A 26,476-nucleotide genomic window follows, 5' to 3' on the forward strand; every position below is an offset into this window, starting at 1 on the left:
CTTGCAAAAACTTATAATGATCAGCAGCAATAAAAAGAGACTAAATTTTGCACTGCCACAGGCGCTAATCCATGAGAGCTGAAAACTTAGGCTCCTTCCTCAGAATGACGTGTTTTTCACTCTATTTTCGCACTACCAAATTTGTTTCTCTGAGGTTGAATATAGCCTTTACTCTTTTTTGTTTTTTTTATGCAGGGAAAAAGGAGACAAAGGCCAGAAGACAGCATGACTGTCAACTCAAAGAAAAAATAAAAATATAATAGAGAGCCAAATTAAAGATCCGTTCATTTTGAGGTGCCTGGACACACAGCGTTTGAAAGACTGGAGGTCACAGGCAGTGGGAAATAAAGATCAAGAAATACAGTTTCAGATTTGACCTCTTGTGCACATGAAGGACTGAGAGTAACAGTTAACTTTTGCATCAGAGAGGTGGACAGAAAAGGGATGAGAGTTTGCTGCCAGAAGGGTGCTACGTGCAAGCATACAGTATAGTTCAGAGGAGCAGTGACCTGAAGTTGCGATAGAAAACTGTTACTACTACTAATGGTATCTTAAAACAGACTCATAAATTACGGTTTTGCCTGCTCCTTCGATCTCTCATAATTGATACAGCCAATACCCTCTAATCACAAAGGCTTAAATACGGCATAACACAGCAAAGGCCTCTCCCCTACCCTCCCAATTACCGGCGAGTCTGGAGGGTGGGGGAGAGTCTTTTTTGCTTTCTTAACCTATTCTTAAACTTGTATCATTAGGGTATTGGACTTAGTAGCCTAGCCCAGGGTCCCTACGCTCCTAGTGGGGCAAAAAAAGGATTAATAATGAATGGGTAAACTTAACAGGGAGTAACACTTTCTTTTATATTAGGGTCTGTGTATCTATGTAACACTGTGGAGCACTCTCTCCCTCCCTCTCCCTCTCTCTCTCTCTCTCTCTCTCTCTCTCTCTCTATCCTTCCCGGTCCTTTTATTACCCCTCTTTTCCTTCCACATTAACCATCTCTCCCCACACTCCCCCACCAACTCAATCATCTATCCATTTACCCATCCATCCATCCACCTTTCCTCCCCTCTCCCTTTCTCATCTGCTCCCTTAATATCCCCCTTTTCTTCCAGCTGTGGCACCTTCAGTCTCTCAGAAGGGGGAGCCACGGTCAAGCCCTTCCGGTAACAGGTAACTTCCGGCCTCTCCAGCCCCTCCACTCCAGAGCCATCAGAACCAACATCCCACCCCTCCCTATGGTGAGTACGAAGAGTTATTGGAGTATGTTCTTCATCTGATACGAAGGGGCAGGGCTGTTATTATTGTTGTTATTATTATTATTATTATTATTATTATTATTATCATTATTATTACTATTACTACTGCTACTACTACTACCATTACTACTACCACTACTACTACTACTATTACTACTACTCCTACAACTACTACTACTACTATTATAATTACCAATATTATTATTATTATTATTTAGTTTGTATTCATGAGCTTAGAAGATGTCAAAACAACTCTTCCTCCCAACACCTCACTTCCTCCTATGGTAAGTACACTAAGTTTTAAGAAATTCCCAATTTTAAGAAGTTCTTCAAATTTAAGATGAATTTTAAGAAGTTCCCAAGTTTTAGATGAATTATAAGAAGCTCCCCAAAATTAAGATGGATTTTAAGAACCCTAAGTTTAAGGTGGATTTTAAGAAGCTACCCAATTCCTTTCTCGTCTGTTATGTGTTTATAGTCTTCATTATTGGGTTCCATTTCCTAGGGTAAGAGGGATAATTATCATTTTCTGTTATTACAAGAGGATTTAGGAAGGATCCCAACACGTTCTTAGCCTGTTTCTTAAAACTGGGCTATATTTTCGACATACTGGGCTATATTTTCGACTTACTGGGCTATATTTTCGACTTACTGGGCTATATTTTCGACATACTGGGCTATATTTTCGACATACTGGGCTATATTTTCGACATACTGGGCTATATTTTCGATATATTGTGCTATATTTTCGATATGCTTGGCTATGTTTTTGATATAACGGGCTATATTTTCTACACGCGGGGCGACAAATTATACATACTGGACTATATTTTCTACATACTCGGCTATAATTATCTTCTATATACCGGTCTATATTTTCTACTTCCTGGGCTATATTTTCTACTGGGCAATATTTTCTACACACTGGGCTATAATTTCTTCACGTTGGGCTATACTTTCTACATATTGGGCTATATCGTCTACATACCGGTCTATATTTGACATACTTGGGCTATATTTTCTACATACTGGACTACATTTGCTGCTAACTGGGCTATATTTTCTATTTACCAGGCTATATTTTCGACACGCTTGGGCTACATTTCCTTCACACTGGACGACATTTCCTACACACTGGGCTATATTTTTTACACACTGGGCTATATTTTTTACACACTGGGCTATATTTTCTACACACTGGGCTATATTTCCTACACACTGGGCTATATTTCCTACACACTGGGCTATATTTCCTACACATTGGGCTATATTTCCTACACACTGGGCTATATTTTCTACACACTGGGCTACACTTCCTGGGCTAACTTGGATATCTAACATTTTTTTTTTCCAACATCCCACCTTATCCTTCAATATATAATTAGACGGGATACGGGGCTACCTATGCACACGAGTTATTTTTCGTTTCCTTTTTTCCTTTTTGGCATTTATATGTGGACTTACTGGGTGCCGTGACACTGTTTCCTTCCAGTATCCTACTCGTTTCGATGGTGATTACTTAGGACTTGAGAAGGTCACCAAACACCTCTCTCTCTCTCTTTCTCTCTCTCTCACACACACACACACACACACACACACACACACACACACACACACACACACACACACACCGCTATCATAGGAAGCTCCCTGACACCTTCCTCCCCACTGAACTGTTTATTTTTTTGTATCTGTGTTAATTCATCCAGTCTATGGCCCGTATTCTCTCCCCAGCAACTTTCCCTAAGCAGTTTATTTTGTTTATTACACCTTACTGTCCTCGTCTGTGTAACATAAATCCTTCTAATATCGCCATAATCTCCATAAATAACGTACAGAAGGATTTTAGCCACCCATGTTAAAAAATAAGTCGCTAGAGAAGAGGCGTTAAGGAGCTCCCTTGACCTACGAGAATGCGAGGTCACGAATCCACCGTTTTAGGAGGCTCCCTGACACCCATCCCGCAATACAAGGCTTAGGAGGCTCCCTGACATCTATTTCTCCCAATACAAGGCTTAGGAGGCTCCCTGACATCCATTCCTCCCAATAAAAGGCTTAGGAGGCTCCCTGACATCCATTCCTCCCAATACGAAGCTTAGTAAGCTCCCTGACATCTATTTCTCCCAATAAAAGGCTTAGGAGGCTCCCTGACATCCAAGCCTCCCAATAAAGTATCACTTTCTCCCAATAAATGGCTTAGGAGGCTCCCTGGCATCCATTCCTCCCAATACAAGGCTTAGGAGGCTCCCTGACACCTCCATCCTTACACTACCAATTTCTGCACAAGGAACACTATTTTCCCCTTGGATCCGTGGACTTAGAAGACTCAAAAATACCACTAACTCTCCATTAAATTTTTCCAGACACGCTGATAGTCCCTTCTAGGCTTATGCAATTTATGTAGTGTGTGTCCCGTACGCCTCGTGGGCTTAGGCGGCTCCCTGACACCTCTAATTTTGTTGTATAGGGAACGTTATTTTCTAGTTCTCATGGTATTAGGAGGATCTCTTTACAAATCTTCCTCCCTAACCCATTTTTCCTTCATATGGTTTATCAATAACTCCTAAAGCAATATTACGATGAACTGACGGTGGCACGACATTTAGGCTACGTGGTAATTGTACAAATAAAATGTATATAGTAGTAAGGCATATGGTGATGATGATGATGATGATGAATGGTAACGGCGATGGTGATAATATTAATGGTGATAGTGATCTTGATAATGATAAGTATGGTAACGAGACTGTCGATGTTGGAAATTACTATAATGCAATTAGTAATAGTAATAATAATGATAATAAAATGATGATGATGATGATGATAATAATACTAATAATAATAAAAATAATAAAAATAATAATAATAATAATAATAAAAATACCAACAACAACAATAATAATAATAATAATAATAATAATAACAAAACGACAATAATAATAATAATAATAATAATAATAATAAAACTAATAATAATTAATAATAATAATAATACCATGCTCACAATTCTCCCAGGTAAAATATGATGAGCAGTAACTATAAAAAATAATTATTTCCTGGACAAAAAAATTCTCGTTTATTTTATGGGTAAATATAAATTCTGAGAGGCTTTGTGTCGAGGCTGAAGTGTGTGAAATATGAGAGAGAGAGAGAGAGAGAGAGAGAGAGAGAGAGAGAGAGAGAGAGAGAGAGAGAGAGAGAGAGAGAGAATATGTATGTATTCGTATGTATGGATGTATGTATGCGTGTGTGTTTGTGTGTGTGTAAGGAAGCTGCTGTGTGCGTTTATAAGCGTCAGTACACGCTGGTCTCAGATTATCGAGCACACACACACACACACACACACACACACACACACACACACACACACACACGGATACAAACTAACCAACAAACTGAAACACACATAAACACATCCCCCGTCTCTCTCTCTCTCTCTCTCTCTCTCTCTCTCTCTCTCTCTCTCTCTCTCTCTCTCTCTCTCTCCAGCTTTGAATGAATGTGTAAAATAATTATCCTTTGAGTGGTTTACGAATGAAATATTATTATGAATGTATTAGTCCAATTTTTTCGTAATAGGTGAGGTTTGTGTGTGTGTGTGTGTGTGTGTGTGAGAGAGAGAGAGAGAGAGAGAGAGAGAGAGAGAGAGAGAGAGAGAGAGAGAGAGAGAGAGAGAGAGAGAGAGAGAGAGAGAGAGATTTGCCTATACAGTACATATTGGTGTGGATAGAAGTCTGTGTGTGTGTGGGCGTGTGTGTGTGCGTAGAAGCATACTGAGGATTTCCTAGTACATCATTACACCCACTAAATTCCAGTCAACACAAAGGCCAACTTAAAATAATAGATTAAGGCGCTTAGAATAATAGATTACGATACCAGGAAGAACAGATTTTGAGCTTAGAATAGGAGGATGTACTTACTATACTAGATTAAATAGTGAATGAGAGATATATATCAAATTAATAAGATATATAGATAAGTAATATGAAATAGATGATGTAAATGATAGAATGATATGCTTAAAACAGAGGATTTTGATAATTTAAATACGTGATATATTTGTAGGGAATAACTGGTTACTTATAACAATGGATATATTTTGAATGGGGGGGTTAGAATCTATGAATGGCAGATTTACAGAATAACTAATAGATTTAAAGATAGGTAAATTTTGGTTTCTAGATTAACCTACTCGTATTTCAAGTTACAGATACACAGAACCATAGACTGTGATACTTGCAATGAGATATGAAATTACAATCATACTTAGATAATTGAGAAGAGAAATAGTTGGTCAGAATTATGGTTATAGTTAAATTCATACAGATTTTGACTATATATATGAAGAGAACAGTTTTATTCTTATTATATTTCAAACACCATCCATGCACTCCTTTACTGCACCATCAGGAAGGCACAAGCAAGGGATTAGACGATTTCAGCTGTTTTGGTCATATATTTGAGGCGAGAGTGATTATATACCCTTTTAACTTGGCCTAAAAATTGCCGTCTCTCCATCTTGCACACTGAGTTCTAACAACAGATTAAAAAAAGATACGATGCTAGTCACGAAGAAGCGCTGTTAAGAGAACGATGGGCTGTAGCATTGTCTTTTTAGCTGAAATAGGAAAGTAGAGTTGTGTAATAATCTACTGTAATCTAAAATAGGAAAGTAGAGTTGCTTTTCATCTACCATGGGCTAAAATAGGGAAGTACTGTAGAGTTGTCGTGAGCTTGAGAAGGCTAAATATTTTCCCTTACCACAGACACCAAAATTAGACCGCCTCCCCCATCAATGCCCTGCCTGAGCCCAATACCCCAAAAATGCCCTCTAAATACCCACCCCCACCCCTATTACCCTCCATTACCACCCATTAGCCAGACCAATGCCGTATCGAGCGTAAGGGTCAATATGCTGGGAAGTGCTATGAATAATGAACTTTAGTGATCCTGGTTCCTGGGAGCTGAAGAGATGTGTAGGAAAAAAAAAAGAATAAAAGAAAAAAAAAGAAAGAATAGGAGCAGATGAGAAAGGATGAGGATGGAGAATATATATATATATATATAAATATATATATATATATATATATATATATATATATATCTATATCTCTCTCTCTCTCTCTCTCTCTCTCTCTCTCTCTCTCTCTCTGTCTCTGTCTCTGTCTCTCTCTCTCTCTCTCTCTCTCTCTCTCTCTCTCTCTCTATATATATATATATATATATATATATATATATATATATATATATATATATATATATTACTTTATGTCATCAACATCATAATCAGCCATTACAAGTCCACTGCTGAACAAAGGCCTCCCCAAACCTTCTCCACGAATTCCTTGACTAAGCCAATCTTTGCCACGTTTTCCCTTCAAATTTCTGTGTCTCATCTCTCCATCTCCTGTCGTTTTTTTTTTTTTTTTTTTTGCTACACTTACAATCTCTTAGTGTCCAGTCAGTAAGCCTAATGCTCCATCGGTTATCCCTTATTCTTGCTACAAAGCCTGCCCACCTCCATTTCTGTTCTCTATGACACCTGTAATGTCTCTGACTTTAGCCTGCTCTTTCACCCACGTTGATCTTTTCCTGCCTTTTAAAGATATTCCCAAAATTGATCTTTCCATTGCTCGCTGAGAACGGGTTAGTTTATTTTCCACAGTTTTTGTCAGAGTCCAGGTCTCACAACCGTACGTTATAGCCGGAATTATACATTTTCATTATATACTTCTAGTTTCATGCATATTGGCAAGATACCGGTACTTTTCGTGATGTCTCTATGTTTACCGATAGCTTTCCATCCATTTGTACACTTTATTTTGCTATCATGGCCTTTCGTTAATTTTAGTATTTGTCCCAAGTAATTTCACTCCTCAACTTCTTCAAGAATTTCTCCGCTTAATCTGATGATGCTCTTTGGTGTTTGTGGATTAAACATTACTTTAGTTTTACTCTGGTTCATTTTAGTCGTAGTTTGAGACTTTCTCTGTTTAGGTCATTTAACATTTCTTGCAATGTCTACTGTTTGTGAAATTAGGACAATGTCACATCTGCAAATCTTAAATGGTTTAGCTTTCTTCATCTATGTTTACTCCTTTGTTTTCCCAGTCTAGCTTTCTGAAAATACTTTCTAGGCATGCTGTAAATAATTTTGGTGAAATTGTATCTCCCTGACGGACGCCCTTCTCAATTTTTTCCGAGTCCTTATGTAATTTAACTGAAGCAGTTCCCTCTTTATACCTGTATATGTTTTCGAGCAGTTTTACGATATTCTCATTCACTCCTTGTTCTCGCAATGAATTTATAATTGCTATGTGCTCCACTGGCTCAAAAGCCGTCCTGTAATCAACAAAACCTAAGCACAGTGGTTTATTTTATTCTACAGTTTTCTCAACTAGCTGATTCACTGTATATATATATATATATATATATATATATATATATATATATATATATATTTTTATATATATATATATATATATATATATATATATATATAGAGAGAGAGAGAGAGAGAGAGAGAGAGAGAGAGAGAGAGAGAGAGAGAGAGAGAGAGAGAGAGAGAGAGAGAGAGAGAGAGAGAGAGAGAGAGAGAGAGAGAGAGAGAGAGAGACCTGGTATATATATTTGCGCATACTTGCATACATTCATGCGCCCAATCTTAGGCAAATACACGAAAACAGTGATGATGTAGAGAAGTATATGTAATGAAACAAAAAAAAAATTTGAAATAAGCAGAAGACAGAGATAAGTATTTGTATGGGGAAAGAGATTACTGAATAAATAAATGAATGACAGACAGATACGGGGCACAGTAAACAAAGAGAGAGAAATTCACAAGTAGAACAGACAGAGACATACACCACTAGCCCATCCACCCGTATACAGGCTACACACATATACAAAGATACACAGAGACCCAAATAAACTAACCCCCTTCCTCAACAATACCGTAGAGTTCATCGTTGGCGGACTGGTAACTTTTCTTCTGTCATTACAACTTAGGCAGGGGAACTACGGTCATTAAGGTAGAGGCTGGAAAAAAAACTGGGGGCGTAGGAAATAATTTTAAATACAATTTTGGCGATTTTTTCTTTCCTGAGTTACGGGAATTGTTCGTGCTCCTTTTTCTGGTCGTTGTTAGTTTCTCTCTCCCTCTCTCTCTCTCTCTCTTTTTCTATATAATTTCTCCTTCATTTTGTCACATTCCTTTTTCCCATTTCCCCCTTTCTTTCTCTCTCTCTCTCTCTCTCTCTCTCTCTCTAACACACCGTCCCATCTTCCTTGTGTGAGCTCAAGCTAGATAACACAGGATTTAGCCGAAGACGGAGAGAGAGAGAGAGAGAGAGAGAGAGAGAGAGAGAGAGAGAGAGAGAGAGAGAGAGAGAGAGAGAGAGAGAGAGGAAAAATGTAAGTCAGTAAGAGAGGATAAATTAAATAAGTAAGACAGAATCAATAGTCAAGCAAGAAAGGAGAGGAGTGTGAGAAAGCGAAAAAAGATGGGAAGGAAAAATGTGAAAAAGAGAGAAAAGAAGAATGTAAAGAGAATAAAGCCAGTAAGGAAGGAGATGAATAAAAAAAGAAAAACTGTGTATAATGAAAGGAAGGAGGGGGGGAGAGACAGGAGAGAATTAAGGATAAAGAGAAAAAGAGAGAAAGGAAGGATTAAAGAGAGTAAGGAAGGAGAGAGAGAGAGAGACCGTACGAGCAGCACCAAGGGAAAGCTTTAAGTGTTGTTAACCTAAAGCTCACTGACAGCTTCACCACCCAGCCAGGCTCACCAACACACACTCACCAACATTCACCTACATTCACTCTCTCTTCCTTGACTACCCCACCACCACCGACCCAGCCTCACCAACACACACTCACCAACATTCTCCTACATTCATTCACACACTTCTTTATTCATCCCTTCACTGACTACCCCACCACCACCACCCAACCTCACTAAAACACCCATTCTCATTCACTCATACATTTCCTCATTCATTCATTCATCTATATTTCATCTACACACAATTCTCTATCAATCTCCTCACTGACTAGGCCACCACCAGCCAGCCAGCCTCACCAATACACACCCATCTACACACACCCACACCCAACTACATTCATCCACTTATTTGCAATCATCCATCTATGTTTATCCATATTCTCTATTATTCATCCACAGCAGCCCTTAGTTATCCAGGCTCATCCACTCATCTTCATTCACACACACGCCCAGATCCATCTATATCCATCTACATTTATCCACATCTTCCATACTCGTTCCTGCTTCATTACATACCACAGCAAACTACTCCATACAATCTAAGCTCATCCACAATGATATGTCGACAGAATCCAATATTATCCACATTCCCATTTTGATAGATAGATCCTTCTATCAAGCTGCATTAGCCTACACCTGAAATATATACTTTTATTAACCCCGAAATACACTGACATACTCACCCTTGGCCCCCTACACGATGCCACACTACTCCATATTTATCCACATGCCTGTCAATATTCTTTCACACGTTAATAGTTCCACTCTCCTTACCAATCTCATCCACACCATCTGCAAACTCTCATAGTCGTCCATCGTCCTTCCACACCCACAATTTACGCTTCCAAACGTATCTACATACCCACCATAACTATCTACAATCTTTATATCATCAGCAAGTCCTCAGCACGGTTCCACACGGTTCCACATGCCTCCACATCTCTTCTCTCTTTTCCATACCCTTCCACACTCACCCATCACTTCCCCACGCCCTTTTTCTCTACTCGACATTCTTCACTCACTTCTAAATCCTTCTTCCACATCTTTTCAGATTCATCTTCTACATGACCACTACCCTTCCACATCCATTAAAATAATCCACACTTATCCACACCCCTATCCTTTCCTCAGTTACCATTCCATACCGTTCCGCGTGTATCTCCACCTCTCACAACACTCCACCACCCTTCCATACATCTTCTGTTTTTTCCACACGCTTTCATACTACACTCCTTCTCTTCAATATAGTTTTATGTCGCCTTCCTTTCATCCTCACATCCCACACCACTTTACGCCCCTCAGTTAGCCTTCAACATTCCTTTCACACTCCTTTCCTTTCATTCTATTTCTCACATCACTCCACCGCCTACACACCTCTTCAATACGATACCCCTCCCCATCCCTCCACATCCACACAACTCCCCTCCCCATCCCTTCACATCCTCACAACACCCCTCTCCATTTCTCCACATCCCCACAATACCCCTCCCTTCATCCCACACCTATTTCTCACCCTGCCACACCAGTCCCCATGCCCTTACTTCGTCGCAGTGAGCCCCTTTGAGCCCCATGCAACTCGGCCCTCTCAAAGCACCCCCTAGAGACCCACCCCAGACCACCAGACAAGCCCACAGCTCCCCAGAGAATCCCCCCCACACCCCCACAAACAGACCCCACACCCCAGGAGTTTCCCAGCCCCCCGGAGAGACCCCCTAGCCCTCCACACAGACCCCCTGACCCCACCACAAAACCATGCAGGGAAACTTGTGAAGAGGGCGTTAACAGGCTGGTAGGACCCTGTGTCTCGCAGCTGGGTTTACTGTGCACTGAATGGGGTCTGGTGGAATGGGAATATCTGGGTGGTGATGCACCTTGGCTACTGGATACTGTTACTACTACCGCTACAATCATCTACTGCTGCTACCATTACTACTACTGGTGCGCCTACTGCCATTGCCCGGTACCGCTTACTACTACTACTGGCACCATCATTACTACTGCTACTACTGGTCCTACTACTACTGTTATTACTATCACCACCACCACTACTGCTGCTATTACTACCGCCACCACCCCCACCACCACCATCTCATCAACCATCACCACCACAAATCACCCGTATCCTCTCCCTCACCACATCCACGAAACCTACCCCACTCTGTCACAACTCTGCCACACCATATCATAAACCCACACAGCATAACACCTCTTAGTTCCATAGCACCTCTTCTCACTATACACACCCAGCACTAGGAAGGCATAGCAGATTATAGAAGGAAAGATTATATGGCAAATCAGGTCAGGCTACCCAAGTTATCCCCTTCGCGACGAGTATGTAGCTTGTTTTGTTCCTGCCATCCCATAATGACCGAAGATTTGGAGATAATTTGGAGATATTTGGAGATACTTGAGAGATATTTGGCGATAATTTAGAGATATTTGGAGGTAATTTAGAGATATTTGGAGATAATTTAGAGATATTTGGAGGTAATTTAGAGATATTTGGAGATAATTTAGAGATATTTGGAGGTAATTTGGAAATAATTTAGAGATATTTGGAGAAAATTTAGAGATATTTGGAGATATTTTGGAGATATTTTAGAGATATTTGGAGGTAATTTGGAGATATTTGGAGGTAATTTGGAGATACTTTGACATGATTTGGAGATATTTGGAGATAATTTGGAGATATTTGGAGATACTTTGGAGCTATTTGGAGATATTTGGAGATAATTCGGAGATATTTGGAGGTTAATTTGGAGATATTTGGAGGTTAATTTGGAGATATTTGGAGATAATTTGGAGATAATTTAGAAATAATTTGGAGATATTTGGAGGTAATTTGAAGATAATTTGGAGATATTTGGTGATAATTTAGAGATATTTGGAGATAATTTGGAGATATTTGGAGATAATTTGGAGATACTTGGACATGATTTGGAGATATTTGGAGATAATTTGGAGATGATTTGGAGATAATTTGGAGATATTTGGAGATAATTTGGAGATATTTGGAGATAATTTGGAGATAATCTGGAGATATTTGGAGATAATTTGGAGATAATTTGGAGATAATTTTCGAACTGGAAGCGATATATATATAATCATCCCCAACCTCTTCACAACCTTGCGTCTTTATTAAGCCGAATAAAAACGTCTGAAAATAGTAAAAATAAAAAATAAATTAAATAAAAAAACAAAGACTCCGGTAGAAGGGGCTCAATTGAAGTGTATGATAAAAGCGTGACGTTAATTGGCTTTCTATAGTACCTTCACTCCTAACCTGGTCTAAAATTTCCATCTCTCCATCTTGAGTGCTAAGCCATAATACTAGGTTAGCACTAGAATACGATGCTAGTCATGAAGAAGTGCCCTGAAAAGAACACAGAGCCAGAGCATTATCCTTCTCTGGCAATGGGTTGTGTGAAAAAGACAAACCTCTGGGCCAGGTTAGTGTAAAAGAACTATAGATACCCTAGACTAGCACGCAAAGCTTATCCTGCCTCAGATTAATTTAGGTTAGACTATCTTTATAACTGTAATCTAACTTCATCCAGCCTTATTTCTATCTGTCTACCTAATGCCAGACGCCGTAATCCCGTAAGAGGTGGCCGCAAACAAATCGCCTCCATGTCGCCCTGCCCCCGCCATTTCACTGCCTTGCTCCCAGCTCACACACCCCTCTCTCTCATATACCTCTCCACTCCATCCCCTCATCTCATTCTCGGCCTTCCCCTCCCTCTCCCCCGCTCCACCTCACTCACATACACTCTCCTCGTCAGTCTCTCGATCTCCAGCAAATTCTAAACCAATCAAGCAAAATCTAATCCAACCCACGCTAATCTAACCTGAAGAAACTAGCCTAAATGAACCTGCCATATTCTAAGTCGATCGAACCTAATCTGTTTACAAAATTTCCGAAAATCTATTGGAAGGAAGTACAGCAAATTTGGAAATGACTGTGGACCATCAGAAGAAAAAAAAGTAATTAAATTTTGAGAGAAAAGGGTTAAAGGTCAAAGTTAAGGTCATAAAATAGGGATAGTGATGCCTAGCTGGAGGAACGCGGTCTCTGAATGCTCTTGTACTGTATTCCGTTCCAGCTAAGGCCAGAGGGGCTGATTTATCTGAGAAATGAGTCAATGGAACCTGACAGTGTTAATTTTCTTTTTACCCAAACTTGGCGTAAAGCTGCCATCTCTCCACCTCCACTGCTGAGACGCAATAACAGATTAACACTAGATTATAAAGAGATGCCGCGGAAAGGATTTAAATGTAAAGGCGTAATACTGTTTGTCTCCCTATGAACAATCTGTGAACCACAAAAGGACGAAAATCAGGGCCAAGTTAGAGTAAAGGGAGTATTTGAGAGAGAGAGAGAGAGAGAGAGAGAGAGAGAGAGAGAGAGAGAGAGAGAGAGAGAGAGAGAGAGCACAACCCCTTTATGATCAATAGAACCGAAGCATTCTGTTCTAATTAACGGCAGACAAGTTTACTCGGAAAAGGGTGAGTCACAGGAGCCAAAAGTTTATTTTAGAACAGTACCCCTTCGTAAACCCACAAATAGGACGTTAAAAAATCCCTTGCTCCTGCTTCTGTATCGTAACAATGAGACATTATTATTATTATTATTATCATTATTATTATTATTGTTTCTTTCTTTAATATTTCTCCTTCCTTCCTTCATTCCTTCCCTCGCTCCTCCTAACTTCTTTCATCTTTTCTTCCCTCCCTTCTTTTTTTCTTTCTTTCCTCTCTCTTCCTTCCTTTCTCATCCCTCCCTCCATTTAGCTTCTCCATTCATTCCTTTCCTCCTTCCTTCTGTCCTTACCACTTACCCGCCTCTCTTTTTTTTTTTTTTCTTAACTTCCATTAACTTTAAATTTTTACTCTCCCTCCTCCTCCTCCTCTGAATCGTAACACGTTTCCTCTCTCTCTCTCTCTCTCTCTCTCTCTCTCTCTCTCTCTCTCTCATTCAATGTCCTCTTACTCACACTTTCATTTTCTCTCTCTGCTGTACACACACTGTCTAGACAACCCACACACACATAAAAACGCACATGAAATCCACCTCACACCTACACCCTCATGATTACAACCTTGTCTGACACGTACATGCATGACTTTTCACGCACATACCGACATGCATGCTTCTAGACTTACATGTGTGCGTTTTAGTGACCCCGGAATGTGCACATAAATGCCTACCCAGATGAGAGAGAGAGAGAGAGAGAGAGAGAGAGAGAGAGAGAGAGAGAGAGAGAGAGAGAGAGATTAAACCGGACAGACAGACAGACAGACAGAAAATGATGAGTTAATCAGAGTCAGCAAGAAAATGAAAGAAAATAAGAAAATGAGAGAGATGTGAGAGAGGAAGAAAATGAGACAGGAGAATATGAGAAAAGGAGAGAGGGGGGGAGACTAAAGGAAAGAACAACAACAAGAATGAAAGTAAGAATGGATGAAATGTGTCAATAAAGGAGAGCAAATAAAGAAAATATATAAGGAGAAAATACTGAGGAAGAGAGAGAGAGAGAGAGAGAGAGAGAGAGAGAGAGAGAGAGAGAGAGAGAGAGAGAGAGAGAGAGAGAGAGAGAGGAGCATGGTAAGAGAAAATGAGAAGTAAAGGAAAATGAGGAGAGGTGAATGAGAAAATGCCAGAGCAGTGAATGAGAGGAGAGAGAGAGTAAAAAAGGAGTGTGTGTGTGTCTGTGTGTGTGTGTGTGTGAAATTTAAAATCAGATTAAATTTTGCTACGTCTGGGATCGAACCTGCGTCCTTAGGGTCACCAGTCCCCCTCCTAACCACTTGGCCACCATCGCATACCTGTGTTTCGTACTGTACAATTTCATCCAGGTATTCCATCTCAAATTAAACAGACCTTGAATATGGCTCTCTGTTATCTTGCTTCTGTTTTTTCTTGAAGGGAACAATCATGCGGACTCCTGGCCTTTGGTTCCTTCTTCCTTGCATAAAAAAAAAAAATAAACCATCTCTATCCTAAAACTAAGCCACCGTCACACCTAATCTGGGGACACAATATCAATGGAATATGACTGAGAGGAAGCCAACAGCAGGTATTTAATATATTCCTGAACGTGAGAGGGTTTGTCCTACTTCTATATACAGATTGGATATATCAGGGTGGGGAGAAGTGTACCTGCCCACAAGAGTAAATATGGCGGTATTATGTACTGTGCTATATTTTATGTACTCATGTCTCCTCTGTCTAGGTAACGAATGTATGTATGTATTTATGTATGTATGTATGTAAAATCTTACCGATGACTACTGTGAAAGTTTATCTATGGCTATATGTAAGGATGTTTCTACGGTAAGCATGTCTGTCTGTCTATATATATATATATATATATATATATATATATATATATATATATATATATATGTGTGTGTGTGTGTGTGTGTGTGTGTGAATGTATGTATGTATGTATATGTACTGTATGTACGTATGTATGTATGTATATTATGCAAATAAAACTGACATGAAAGTTAACGTACGTGTGTTCGAAACGTATGTGCGTATCTTCAAGATACTAATATGTAGGTGTGATTAAATTCTGTATATTAGTGTGTGTGTGTGTGTGTGTGTGTGTAATTAAGTGCACATGTAAGGGGATGAGGGCCTGTGCGTTTATCATCTGCCACGGGATATGAGCGTGTGTACGTAGGAGAATGAATATGGGTGTGTGCGTGTGTGTGTACAGGTCTGTGTGTATCCTGGAATATGCATTTGCTGGAAACGGCTTGTGCTTGCATGTTTGCATGAGGTTGTGTGTGTGTGTGTGTGTGTGTGTGTGTGTGTGTGTGTGTGTGTGTGTGTGTGTGTACGTAAGGTAATCCCTGGGTGTGGTGGAGCTATGCAAATGAAGTGGCCGCCGTTACGAGAGAAGGCAGGTGTGTGAGGCAGGTGTGTGAGGAGGCAGGTGTATGAGGCAGGTGTGTGAGGCAGGTGTATGAGGCAGGTGTGTGAGGCAGGTGTGTGAGGAAGCAGGTGTGTGCGGCTGGTGTGGAAGGCACGTGTGTGTGTGTGTGTGTGTGTGTGTGTGTGTGTGTGTTTGAGGCCTTTTTGTTATAAGGCAGGTGTAGGAAGTGGCAGGTTTGTAAGACAGGTGTGTGAGGAAGCAAGTACGTTCGGCAGGTTTGGGGGAAAAAACTTACCTCCGCTAAGGAAGTTTGACGGAAGGTGTTCATTCACCCGCGTCTGTTTACGTATAAGATCTCAAAGAAAAAAAAATAATGATACCTGATACAAAGGTGAGCAGTGGGTCAAGGAAGGGCGAATTATATTTTAAGGTTGATTGAGACCCGGAATCAGGAAGCCAAAATAATATATATTGGCGTTGACAGAGGAATACACGCTAATATTGTGAAAAAGGGCAAAATGAAACCGCAGAATTAACTGGCTGATATATGAGACCGTAAAAATATTCGTCTGGTAAGGATGAGGAATTGCAGTAGTGAATCGTAAATTGTAATGGCGTTGGCGAAGGTATGCACTATCTGAGTACGGTCTAGTTTAATCCATGAGACAGGTGTGGATGGGAGGGGGATTTTTGAGGCAGGTGTGTGAGACTGAGGGAGGTGTACAAGGCAGGTGTGGAAAATGGAATGGGGCGTGGGCAAAATGTGTGTGTGTGTGTGTGTGTGTGTGTGTGTGTGTGTGTGTGTGTGTGTGTGTGTGTGTGTGTGTGTGTGTGTGTGTGTGTGTGTGTGTGTGTGTGTGTGAGAGAGAGAGAGAGAGAGAGAGAGAGAGAGAGAGAGAGAGAGAGAGAGAGAGAGAGAGAGAGAGAGAGTGGGTACAATACATTCTAAAGGAAGCAATTTATCCATTAGGCAAGAGAATAGTTATGAGGCAGGTAATAAGGCAGGCAGGTATGTGAAACAGGTGTTAATTTTAGGCAAAGCATTTTAAGCAGGTGTGTGGGGAGTCAGGTGTGAAAGGTAGGTGTGGGGGATGTGTGTGAGGCAGGTACTGTATGTGAGGCAGGTGTAAGTAGAGGCAGACACGAGGCAGGTATATAAGGCAGGTGTGTTTGGCAGGTGTAAGAATAGGAGGTCATGAGGCAGGTGTATAAGGCAGGTATAGGTAGAGACAGCCATGATAGAGGCAAGTGTTTGAGGTAGATTTAATAGGCAGGTATAAGTTAGACAGGTGAGTAATGTGCTAAAGGCAGGTGTGTAGAACAGGTGTTGGCATGGGCAGTTGTGTGAGGAAGTTATGTGATGCAACTGTGTGAGGCAAGTGTGATGCTAGTGTGTGTGGAGATTATGTGAAGCACGTACTAGGCAGGTGTCTGAAACAAGAGTACGGTATGCCAGATATTTGAAGCAAGAGGTGAGCCAGGTGTGTGAGGCAAAGAGGTGAGCCAGGTGTGTGAGACAAGGTGAGTCAGGGGTGTGAGGCAAGGGGTGGGCCAGGTGTGTGAGGCAAGGGATGGGCCAGGTGTGAGGCAAGAGGTGTGCCAGGGGTGTGAGGCAAGAGGTGAGCCAGGGGTGTGAGGCAAGAGGTGAGCCAGGGGTGTGAGGCAAGAGGTGAGACAGGTGTGAGGCAAGAGGTGAGTCATGTGTGTGAGGCAAGAGGTGAGCCAGGTATGTGAGGCAATAGGTGGGCAAGGTGTGTGAGGCAAGAGGTGAGCCAGGGGTGTGAGGCACGAGGTGAGCCAAGTGTGTGAGGCAAGAGGTGAGCCAGGTGTGTGAGGCAAGAGGTAAGCCAGGTGTCCCAGAATACCAGTGTCGGCAGGAGGTAAATATTTTCTTAACGCCCTTCTCATATTCACCAAAATCCACACACACGCTCCCCAGCCTCGCCTCCTCCTCCCAGCACACTCACCTGTAAAATGTCACCACCTGGAAATATTAATGAGAGGCGAGAGAGCTGCGTGAATGATTAGGTACAGCTGGGTGCAATAGTTCGCCTACTTTTATTCTATTGTGCCCACTTCACCGCTTCAGGCATGTCCGTCACTTTAAGATACAGTTAGGTGCAAAAGTTCGCCTGCTGTTATTTCACTGTGTCTGCTTCATCACTGACGGCATGTTCGTCACTTTGCATACTCAAGGAAAAAAGTTCGCCTACAATCCCACTGCACTGACGGGTATTTAACTTGAATGGGGATTTTCATAACTTTATCTTTAGTCAAGGGGCAAAGTTCACCTATTATTCCACTTTTCCACTTCAGCATTTTAGCCATTTTCGGATCGTTTTCCAAATATTCTATCGCGTCTACTTCACACTTAGGACATGCCCACCTCTTCCCTTCCTGACGCATCACTGTTGCTATTGTAGTCCTGGGTGATCTTAAACGTGAACTTAGTGATCTGCAGACTGAAGTTTCCCATTTCCGCAGTCCTTCATCTTCCTTTCGGGGGATAGGAAATGAGGTGAGAGACGTTTGTGTAACTTGGCAATGGATCCGCTCGGTTAGGTAGCTACCACCACGTGAAGGTGTCCCTCTCCAGCACCCTAACGCATCGCATCTTAGACAATCAACAAAGGACTGAGGGACATACCAAGCCTCTCTCAGATTAGCAATGTTAGCCAGCAAGAGGAGGTAACAGAAAATGAGAGAATATATACAGGGTGAAGAAAACTAAGAAACATGCTCTTCCACACAAAATACACTGTAATTATTCTGTTTGCTTTCACATGACTTAAAGTTGCCATCTCTCTATACTAAATGCTGAGCTGTTAACAGGAGATTAGCACTAGAATATGGTGCTAGTCACGAAGAAGTGTTATGGAAAAGATGGAGAGTCGTAGTACTGTCATATTCTGCCACGTATCTGTAACAAGTGCTTAATGTTACAATACGATGGAAGTCACGAAGAAGAGTAATGGAAAGGATGGAGAGTCGTGGTACCGTATTATTTTCTTCTGCCACTGATCTGGAACAAGACATAAACATGAAGGGTGGGTTCGATTTTATTTGTGCCACCACGTGAAGGCGTCCATCTCTACCCCCCCCAATGGATAAAATACAATACAACTCTTCATCTATCAGCCAAAATCTACTTCCCACTTCTGGCCTTAGGTTCCTTCTTCCTTCCCCCAAAATAAAAATAAATACACGGGGATGGAATCTGACCTACTGACCCCTTCAATACGGTGACGTTCTTTACAGTTTTCTTTTTCCTTTCTTTTTCTTTTCCATTTATTTTTTCTGTAACTGATTCTGCCTGGTTTAGTGGTTTTGAAAAGGTGGCATCCCTGAAGTAAGAAAGGGCACACACACACACACACACACACACACACACACACACACACACACACACACACACACACACACACACACACACACACACACATTGCAATCATTCAGTACCGAAGGCAGTACTTAAGGAAGAAGTAATATAGACCATAAGGACAGTACAAGTATTGGGGTCACGATAATATTAAGTGGAACAGGTGTGGTGTTAGGTGGAACAGATGTGATGCTAAGTGGAATAGATGTAAAGTTGAACAGATCTAGTGTTATGTGGAACTGATCTGGTGTTAAGTGTAATAACTCTGGTATTAAGTGGAACAGATCTGTTGTTAAGTGGAACAGATCTGGTGTTAAGTGGAATTGATCAGATGTTAATTATTTTTTAATGCAAGGAAGAAGGAACAAAGGCCAGAATCCCGCAAACTGTTCCAAGAAATAACAAGATAACAGCCAAATCCAAGATCTTTCGAGATGTCTGGACACACTGCGTTTGAAAGACTGGAGATCATAGGCAGTAGGAAATACAGACAGAGGGAAAGTTCCAGAGTTGACCAATTGCATACATGAAGGACTGGGAGTAACGGTTAACTTTGGCATTAGACAGTTGGACAGAAAAAGGATAACAGTTTGTTGCTAGACGGGTGCTACGCGTCCGCCGCAGTTGTGGAGGGATGCAAGCAGGTAGTTCAGAGGAGCAGTGACCATTGAAGTAGAGACAGAAAAGAGGTAAAGATGCTCACAGTTCCATTAAGTCCAGTTATTCCATTCAGATACAGTTAAGTCCACTGATGTCCAGTTAAGTCCTTTCAGGTCCAGTTAGTTCCACTGAAGACCATTTATGGGGATGATGACTAAATTACTATTTATGAACCAATTTCAATGAAATTTTCACAGTAGGTACACCACCACAATATAAATATCCATGAATTTTTTTTAGATCAATCATTGAAAAAATATAGTGTTATGCCTTTTTTTATTTTGACTTATTATATATATAAAAAAAAAAGTCCATGCTATCTTCTTCAATTAGTTAGTTTTTGTAGGTAATGGCATGTACGTACAAACTATATACCCCGTCCAATAACCCTGCGGCAGGATTCTGAGATACCGTGCTTATATCTGAAAATAATGTTAATTATAAGCCCCCTCAAAATAATATTTTTTTCACGAACATTATTTCTATATATGTATACTTTGTCAAAAAATACCTTTTTTTTTAAAATGGAAAACATTGCTCTTCTCATTCTCTTTATTATGGGGTGTAGCCCATTAAAATTGTTCACAACCTTGAAAAGTTATGAAGGCTTGATTACTGAAAAGTATGGTTTGGAGAAAATGAGACTTTAAGTTTTAGCAACTCATCACTGAATTTCTCTGTTATTTGAAGATTTATTGCCAATATTTTTTTCATGTATGCAACTCGAGGTATATGTCATATGTTGTGGTAAAATGAAGTAAATATATATATATATATATATATATATATATATATATATATATATATATATATATATATATATATATATATATATATACTGCATAAATAAGACGATATAGATAAACAGTAGTGAAGATGCGTCACTCACTGATCTGGCCCCTGGTCCCCTTGTTCACCCTCCAGAGGAGTTCAGGACATTACTACTATATACATATATGCATTTACATAAATGAAATGTAATATACACATTGTAACACCAACGACGGCACAAAATTATGAGCAAGAGTGAAGATTAGTCGTGCTAACCACTTCAGGTGATGCAAGTTTATAGGACAATCGGGTGTCCAACGTATCGTTCTAGGGTATATGCATTGTATATATAAAAAAAAAATCAGTGAACTCGGCCAAGTAGTTTTGGGGATACAAAAGAGAAATGTGTTTACCATATCGTTCTGGGGTATACAGTATGCATAGTATATAATAAAAGAAATCAGTGAACTCTGCCAAGTTGTTTTGGAGATACAAGAGAGTAATGTGTCTTTACCACAGCATATGACAGCCGAGCCCACGAGCATTTAAATATCCTACGCGCCAGGCAGCGGCGTAATATTATCGGAAACGGACGCCCAAATCCCAACGAATGCCTGAGGAGCATTTTTTACAAATTATTATTATTTTTTTTTACCCTTACAGCCTGTACCCTGCTCTTAATTCCATTCAGGTCCAGTTAGGTCCATTCATGTCCAACTGCGTCCATTCAGGTCCAACTAGGCTGTTCAAGTAAGTTAATCAAAGTCGTCCACACCCACACAGGTTCCATCTGCTTACGTTAGGTCCACTGTCCACTCAGGTCGATTCAGGTCAAGCTTATCTATATGGGTCGTTGACATTCATTCAAGCGTAAATAAATTAAATTCACGCTCGTCGAGATCTAATTACGTCCATTCACGTCCATTTAGAGCTGCTCAGGTCGTGCACATTCATTCCGTCTTAATCAGGTCATTGCAGCTCGATTCAGGTCTATTTAGTTACAGTTAGACCCAGTTAGGATCATTCCGGTCACGTGCTAGGGTCAGGAAGGTACAGTCGGGTCTATCCACATCACTCACATCCAGTCGGACCCAGTCGGATCAGGTCAGGTCCAGTCTCATCCGTTCAGGTCATTATAGGAGCATTCAGTTCCTATAGATGGTATGCACTGACGTCATTAAGCCCCGCCCCTAATACGCGTGGTCTCGACTCAGGCCGTGGAGAAATTTAAACAAATAGGGTTTCTTTCCCTCTAGGCGCATAACAGTCACTCACATTGAGCTCATTCAGTATAGCAGGAAAAGTTATTGATGGTGTTCATATATCATATTATGTTCTTCAGATGTTGAACTCTGAATCTGCGTCTCGATACTGTGAAAAGCGCAAGGAAACAGGTAATATAGACCAGTATAACATTCCGCGGCACGAGTGGAAAGACATCACGACTCTGCTTGATGACGATCTACGAGACTTACGCCACAGTGACATACACCAATACTTATTGAACTTCAAATATGTATATAATCATAAGGAACTGAGAGAATGCATAAGTCTGGAAACCTATATGTGCTTTGTTGCTGGATGGGTCAGTGAGTTACTCATAGCACACATCAAGCAAGGGAATGCTTCTACAGTGTGCATCATAACAGCCAAGGTATCTTAATGAAGTTCGTCTGTTTATGTCCTGAATTATGTTATTTCCATATGAATCCAAATTTGATGAAAGCCCAAATATTTCATATTTATCTAACCTAACCTACCCCATCCTTCCCATCCCTACCCAACCCTAAACTAACCTGAGCTGCAGGTATAACATAATGACAGTTCTCTGGTTTTATTTACAGCTGAGAAGTCCAGGATGTTATATTTTTTGACTTCATAACAATGGTAATCTTTTCTTCACAAAAACCTTCATAAATTATCATGAAATTCGGTTGAATTTCCTTGGGTTGGAAATGCACTTGGGTGTTGTAGGATACTAGAGCTCCAAGCTAACCAATCGATCATAAAATTTGCTGAAGGATCAGGTAATGGTTAAGAATTTGTCTAATTGAAGCATAAAAGCAACACATGTACATCTCTTCTGAAATTATTTGTCATATAGTAAGTAATACAGTGGAAAAACGACAATCCTTCTCCCCAAAAAAATATATGACCGTCATATTATCCAAACTTAACCTTTATCTTTTATCCTTTCAAAAACAGCAACATAACATGGTTGGAGAACACGGTGATAATTCTGAGTTAGACTTCATGTGTGGACCATGGTCTGCTGCAGTGGAGAAATGCCTACCCTTGCCCAATCTTTAAAATAAAATAATCCACAGATTGGTTATAATGTTAGCAATGCCATAATTGAATAAGTGTGTAATACTGCAGGAGAGAAGGAGTGACTAAGGACAGACATTAAATTAGTAACTAATTTCATGTATGTTCTTAGTCTTTCCCTCTCTCCTGCAATTTTACACACTAATCGATTCAGTTATGGCATTGATAACTACACTAACCATTGTGTGAATTTTCTACTGGTAGTTTCACATGATTTTGTTACCCTACCTAACTGGAATGCGCCTGAAATTATCCTAAGCCCACTCTCTGTATCTCACATTAAATAAAATCTGGTATTTATAAAGTATCGTTAATAGTTTAATACAACATTTAAACACTTACCTGATATGAAATGTGCACTGCACAATCTGTCATGTTGTGAAGGCTGCCAAACCTTGGAAGTTGAACCGACTGATACTCTCTTGACGGCATTTACCCACAGTTTCCTGTGATTTATAGCCCTTTCAGGCCCTCCTTTTCTATTTCTAGTCTGGACAGGAAATCTATAAAAGGAGACATTGTCTCTACCTTCCTTATTTGAGCAGCCCAATGCACAACACCACTTCACCATCCTTGCGATTCCCTGGGCTTCCACGGCCAGCGGCTGTTTGTTATTGTTTATCAGGGGAACGTGAAGTCACGTGCATACCATCTATTAGGTCCCCTCAGGTCAGCTAGGTTGCACTTAGGTCATATTAGGTTCACTCAGGTCAGTTAGGGTGCACTTAAGTCATATTAGGTTCACTCAGGTCATTCAGGTCAGTCCAGGTCAAGCTTATCCATTTAGACACAGTTATGTCAATGTAAGGCCTTTCAGTATTATGTAGGTTCAGGTATGTCTATTCACGTTCAATCTCTGTTTAGGTTTTCCACATTTTGTTCATGCTCAATCAGACAAGTTAGGTCAGGCTGTTTAGGTCCAGTTACGTTCATTCAAGGGCTTCACATTATAATAACTTAACCTCTTCCGCTAGAGTGTCTTTTGTACTAGATTTATGCTACCTTCAGGAGAGACATTTCTGGCATGGTTAGATATGGCTTTCGTTAACACCTGCCGTAATAGAGGCCCTTCCTAGTTTGAGTAAAACAGCCTGGTGATAGTACTGATAAAATAATGCCGTCGTCAGAGTGAAGGACTGACTTACATCGGTTTAGGTCTACAGCCGTCCAGTCACGTCAATTTTATCTATTCTCGCCATTCGTCACTACAGCCATCTTCCGACCCAAATAACCAAGATCAGTTGACGAGAAAACCAGACAATTTAGTTCTTTTCTTGTCTGCAGGTACGTCATTGTTTGTGTCAAAAACAGGCCAAGTCAGGAAAAGGTGTTAGGTGTCTGAGATCATGGCATTAATATCTTTCAGGACCGCGGTGGGTTGGGTGGTAGTGAGCGGTCGGGATGGGCATGGATGGAGGCCACTACGGAGGAAATATATTTTGTGACTCAGGGGGTTGTAAACAGGATGATAGTCGAGGCAGCCGTTGTTTTGATGATCACTACATCATTGGGTGGGGAGAATTGGCCAGGAGGGACTAGAATACTTGTTAACTGAGTCATGCCAGGGGAAGTATACTCTGTGAAGATGAGTGTTGTGGGTAGGCCGGAAAAATGCAAGTCAAACATTGAGGAGGAAAAGAATAGATGAAGATAGGTGTTGTAACTTTCAAGATGTGGTGTGAGTTGGCGGTGGGCACGGATTTTCTTTGTTTGGTGTTGCTATGGTAGGAAAAGGATGGTGAGGGGTGGACGTGGCTGGTGGGGATGGTCTGGGTGGTGAGACGTGGAGGGGGGTAAGGCTCCCTGTGAAGAAGGTAACTGTTGGTTGGCCAGTGTGGATGAAGGAGATAATTTACTCCAAAATAGCCATGAGTAAAACTACCACCACCACCACCACCAACAACAACAACAACAACAACAACAACAACAACAGCTACAAAGAAGAAGCACTCAGCACTGTCATATACCTGACTTTTTGGTACACACACACACACACACACACACACACACACACACACAATCTCACTCGCACCTTTCACCTAAGAAAGAAAGCCTAATATTCCCCCCATGACCCACACACGAATCTCGATGAACGAAAACCAGCATCCACGAACGACAGGTGTTGAACGAGCTGCTATAATTGCCGCCTCGTTAATTATGGAACCGATAAAACCTCCCGCAGCCAAATGTTTTAAAAAAGAGCGATAAACCAGCGTGGCCGGACGTCTATGCCGCGATTATGGGGCTTGCAAATGGCCAGGCAAATGGAACAGTCCCCCCCTCTTCACTTCCATCAGGCACCACCCCCTGCCCTCCCCTCATCCATACCAAATCCAACGTCCCTCCTCCCCTCCCCTCATCGCTCCCATCGCCAGACTCCCTCATCCTCACCGGCAGCGCCCCCCCCTCCCACTCCATCTCACCACCACTACTAGACCCCCTCCCTTCCCCTCCTTCACAATCATCACCAGCTTCCTCACCATCACCACCAGTCCTCCTCCTCCCTTCATCATCATCACCGTTCCCTCCCTCCTCTCCCTTCACCATCATCAACACACCTCCTCCCTCCACCCCCATCACCACCACAAGCCCCCCTCCATCCTCCCCCTTCACCATCATCACCATCCCTCACCATCAGCAGCAGCAACACCCCTCCCCCACTCCATCACTTTCAACAGCCCCCCATCTCTCCCCCCTTCCTCCCATTTCCCCCCTTCCATCCTCCCTATCATCTGCCCCCCTTACGCCCCCACATGCATTACTAGCGCCCCCCTCCTCCCCCCATCCACCACGACAGGCACCCCTCTCCTCTCTCCCCGCTCCCTTCCACCCCCCGTGTTATTTATAGTTATATCTGGGTGTATGGACGTGTGAGTTATTGCGTGTGGTTTTGTGAGTGTATCGTTGCGTGTGTGTGTGTGTGTGTGTGTGTGTGTGTGTGTGTGTGTGTGTGTGTGTGTGTGTGTGTGTGTGTGTGCGTGCTCTTATTAGTGCAGAAAAAAAGATTGCATACAGCTTGCAATCATTTCCGGTGCAATTAACCCAGAATGAAGCCACCGAATGTCACCACGCCAGACGCCATTGGTCAGAGTCAGCTCATAGGAAGGGTGGGACGTAAAATATTTCCCCTACAATAATTACCTGACCAAATCTCGTGTGTTGGTGGGACGGGTCAGTCTTCTTATAATAATCTTTGTGTGCCTATCAGTTTTTGGAGAGAGAGAGAGAGAGAGAGAGAGAGAGAGAGAGAGAGAGAGAGAGAGAGAGAGAGAATTATTAATGTCCTCAGTATCTTCTGCTTACTCCCACTCTTTCTGATTCTCCTAACTCCTCTACTGCTTGTCATCGTCTGCTGGCTGCCTCCACAGAATATTCTACCTGGCTGACTAATTCATGACGCGGCCAGGTAATCCCC

At 41.3% G+C, this 26,476-nt stretch overlaps 1 protein-coding gene across 2 annotated transcripts in view; it reads left to right on the forward strand.

Moving 5' to 3' along the window:
• LOC145418005 (carbonic anhydrase-related protein 10-like) overlaps positions 1 to 26,476 on the forward strand; it is a 339,202-nt gene that overhangs the window by 227,289 nt on the left and 85,437 nt on the right. For both annotated transcript variants that reach the window (XM_080286543.1, XM_080286544.1), the window contains exon 7: positions 1,116 to 1,241. In XM_080286543.1, coding sequence (XP_080142669.1) covers positions 1,116 to 1,241 — 126 coding nt within the window. The remainder of the gene's footprint in view (positions 1 to 1,115; positions 1,242 to 26,476) is intronic.

This window comes from Coenobita brevimanus, chromosome 112 (assembly GCF_032717465.1).
Source record: "Coenobita brevimanus isolate Jiangsu-jjx chromosome 112, ASM3271746v2, whole genome shotgun sequence".
Taxonomy (NCBI): Eukaryota; Metazoa; Arthropoda; class Malacostraca; order Decapoda; family Coenobitidae; genus Coenobita; species Coenobita brevimanus.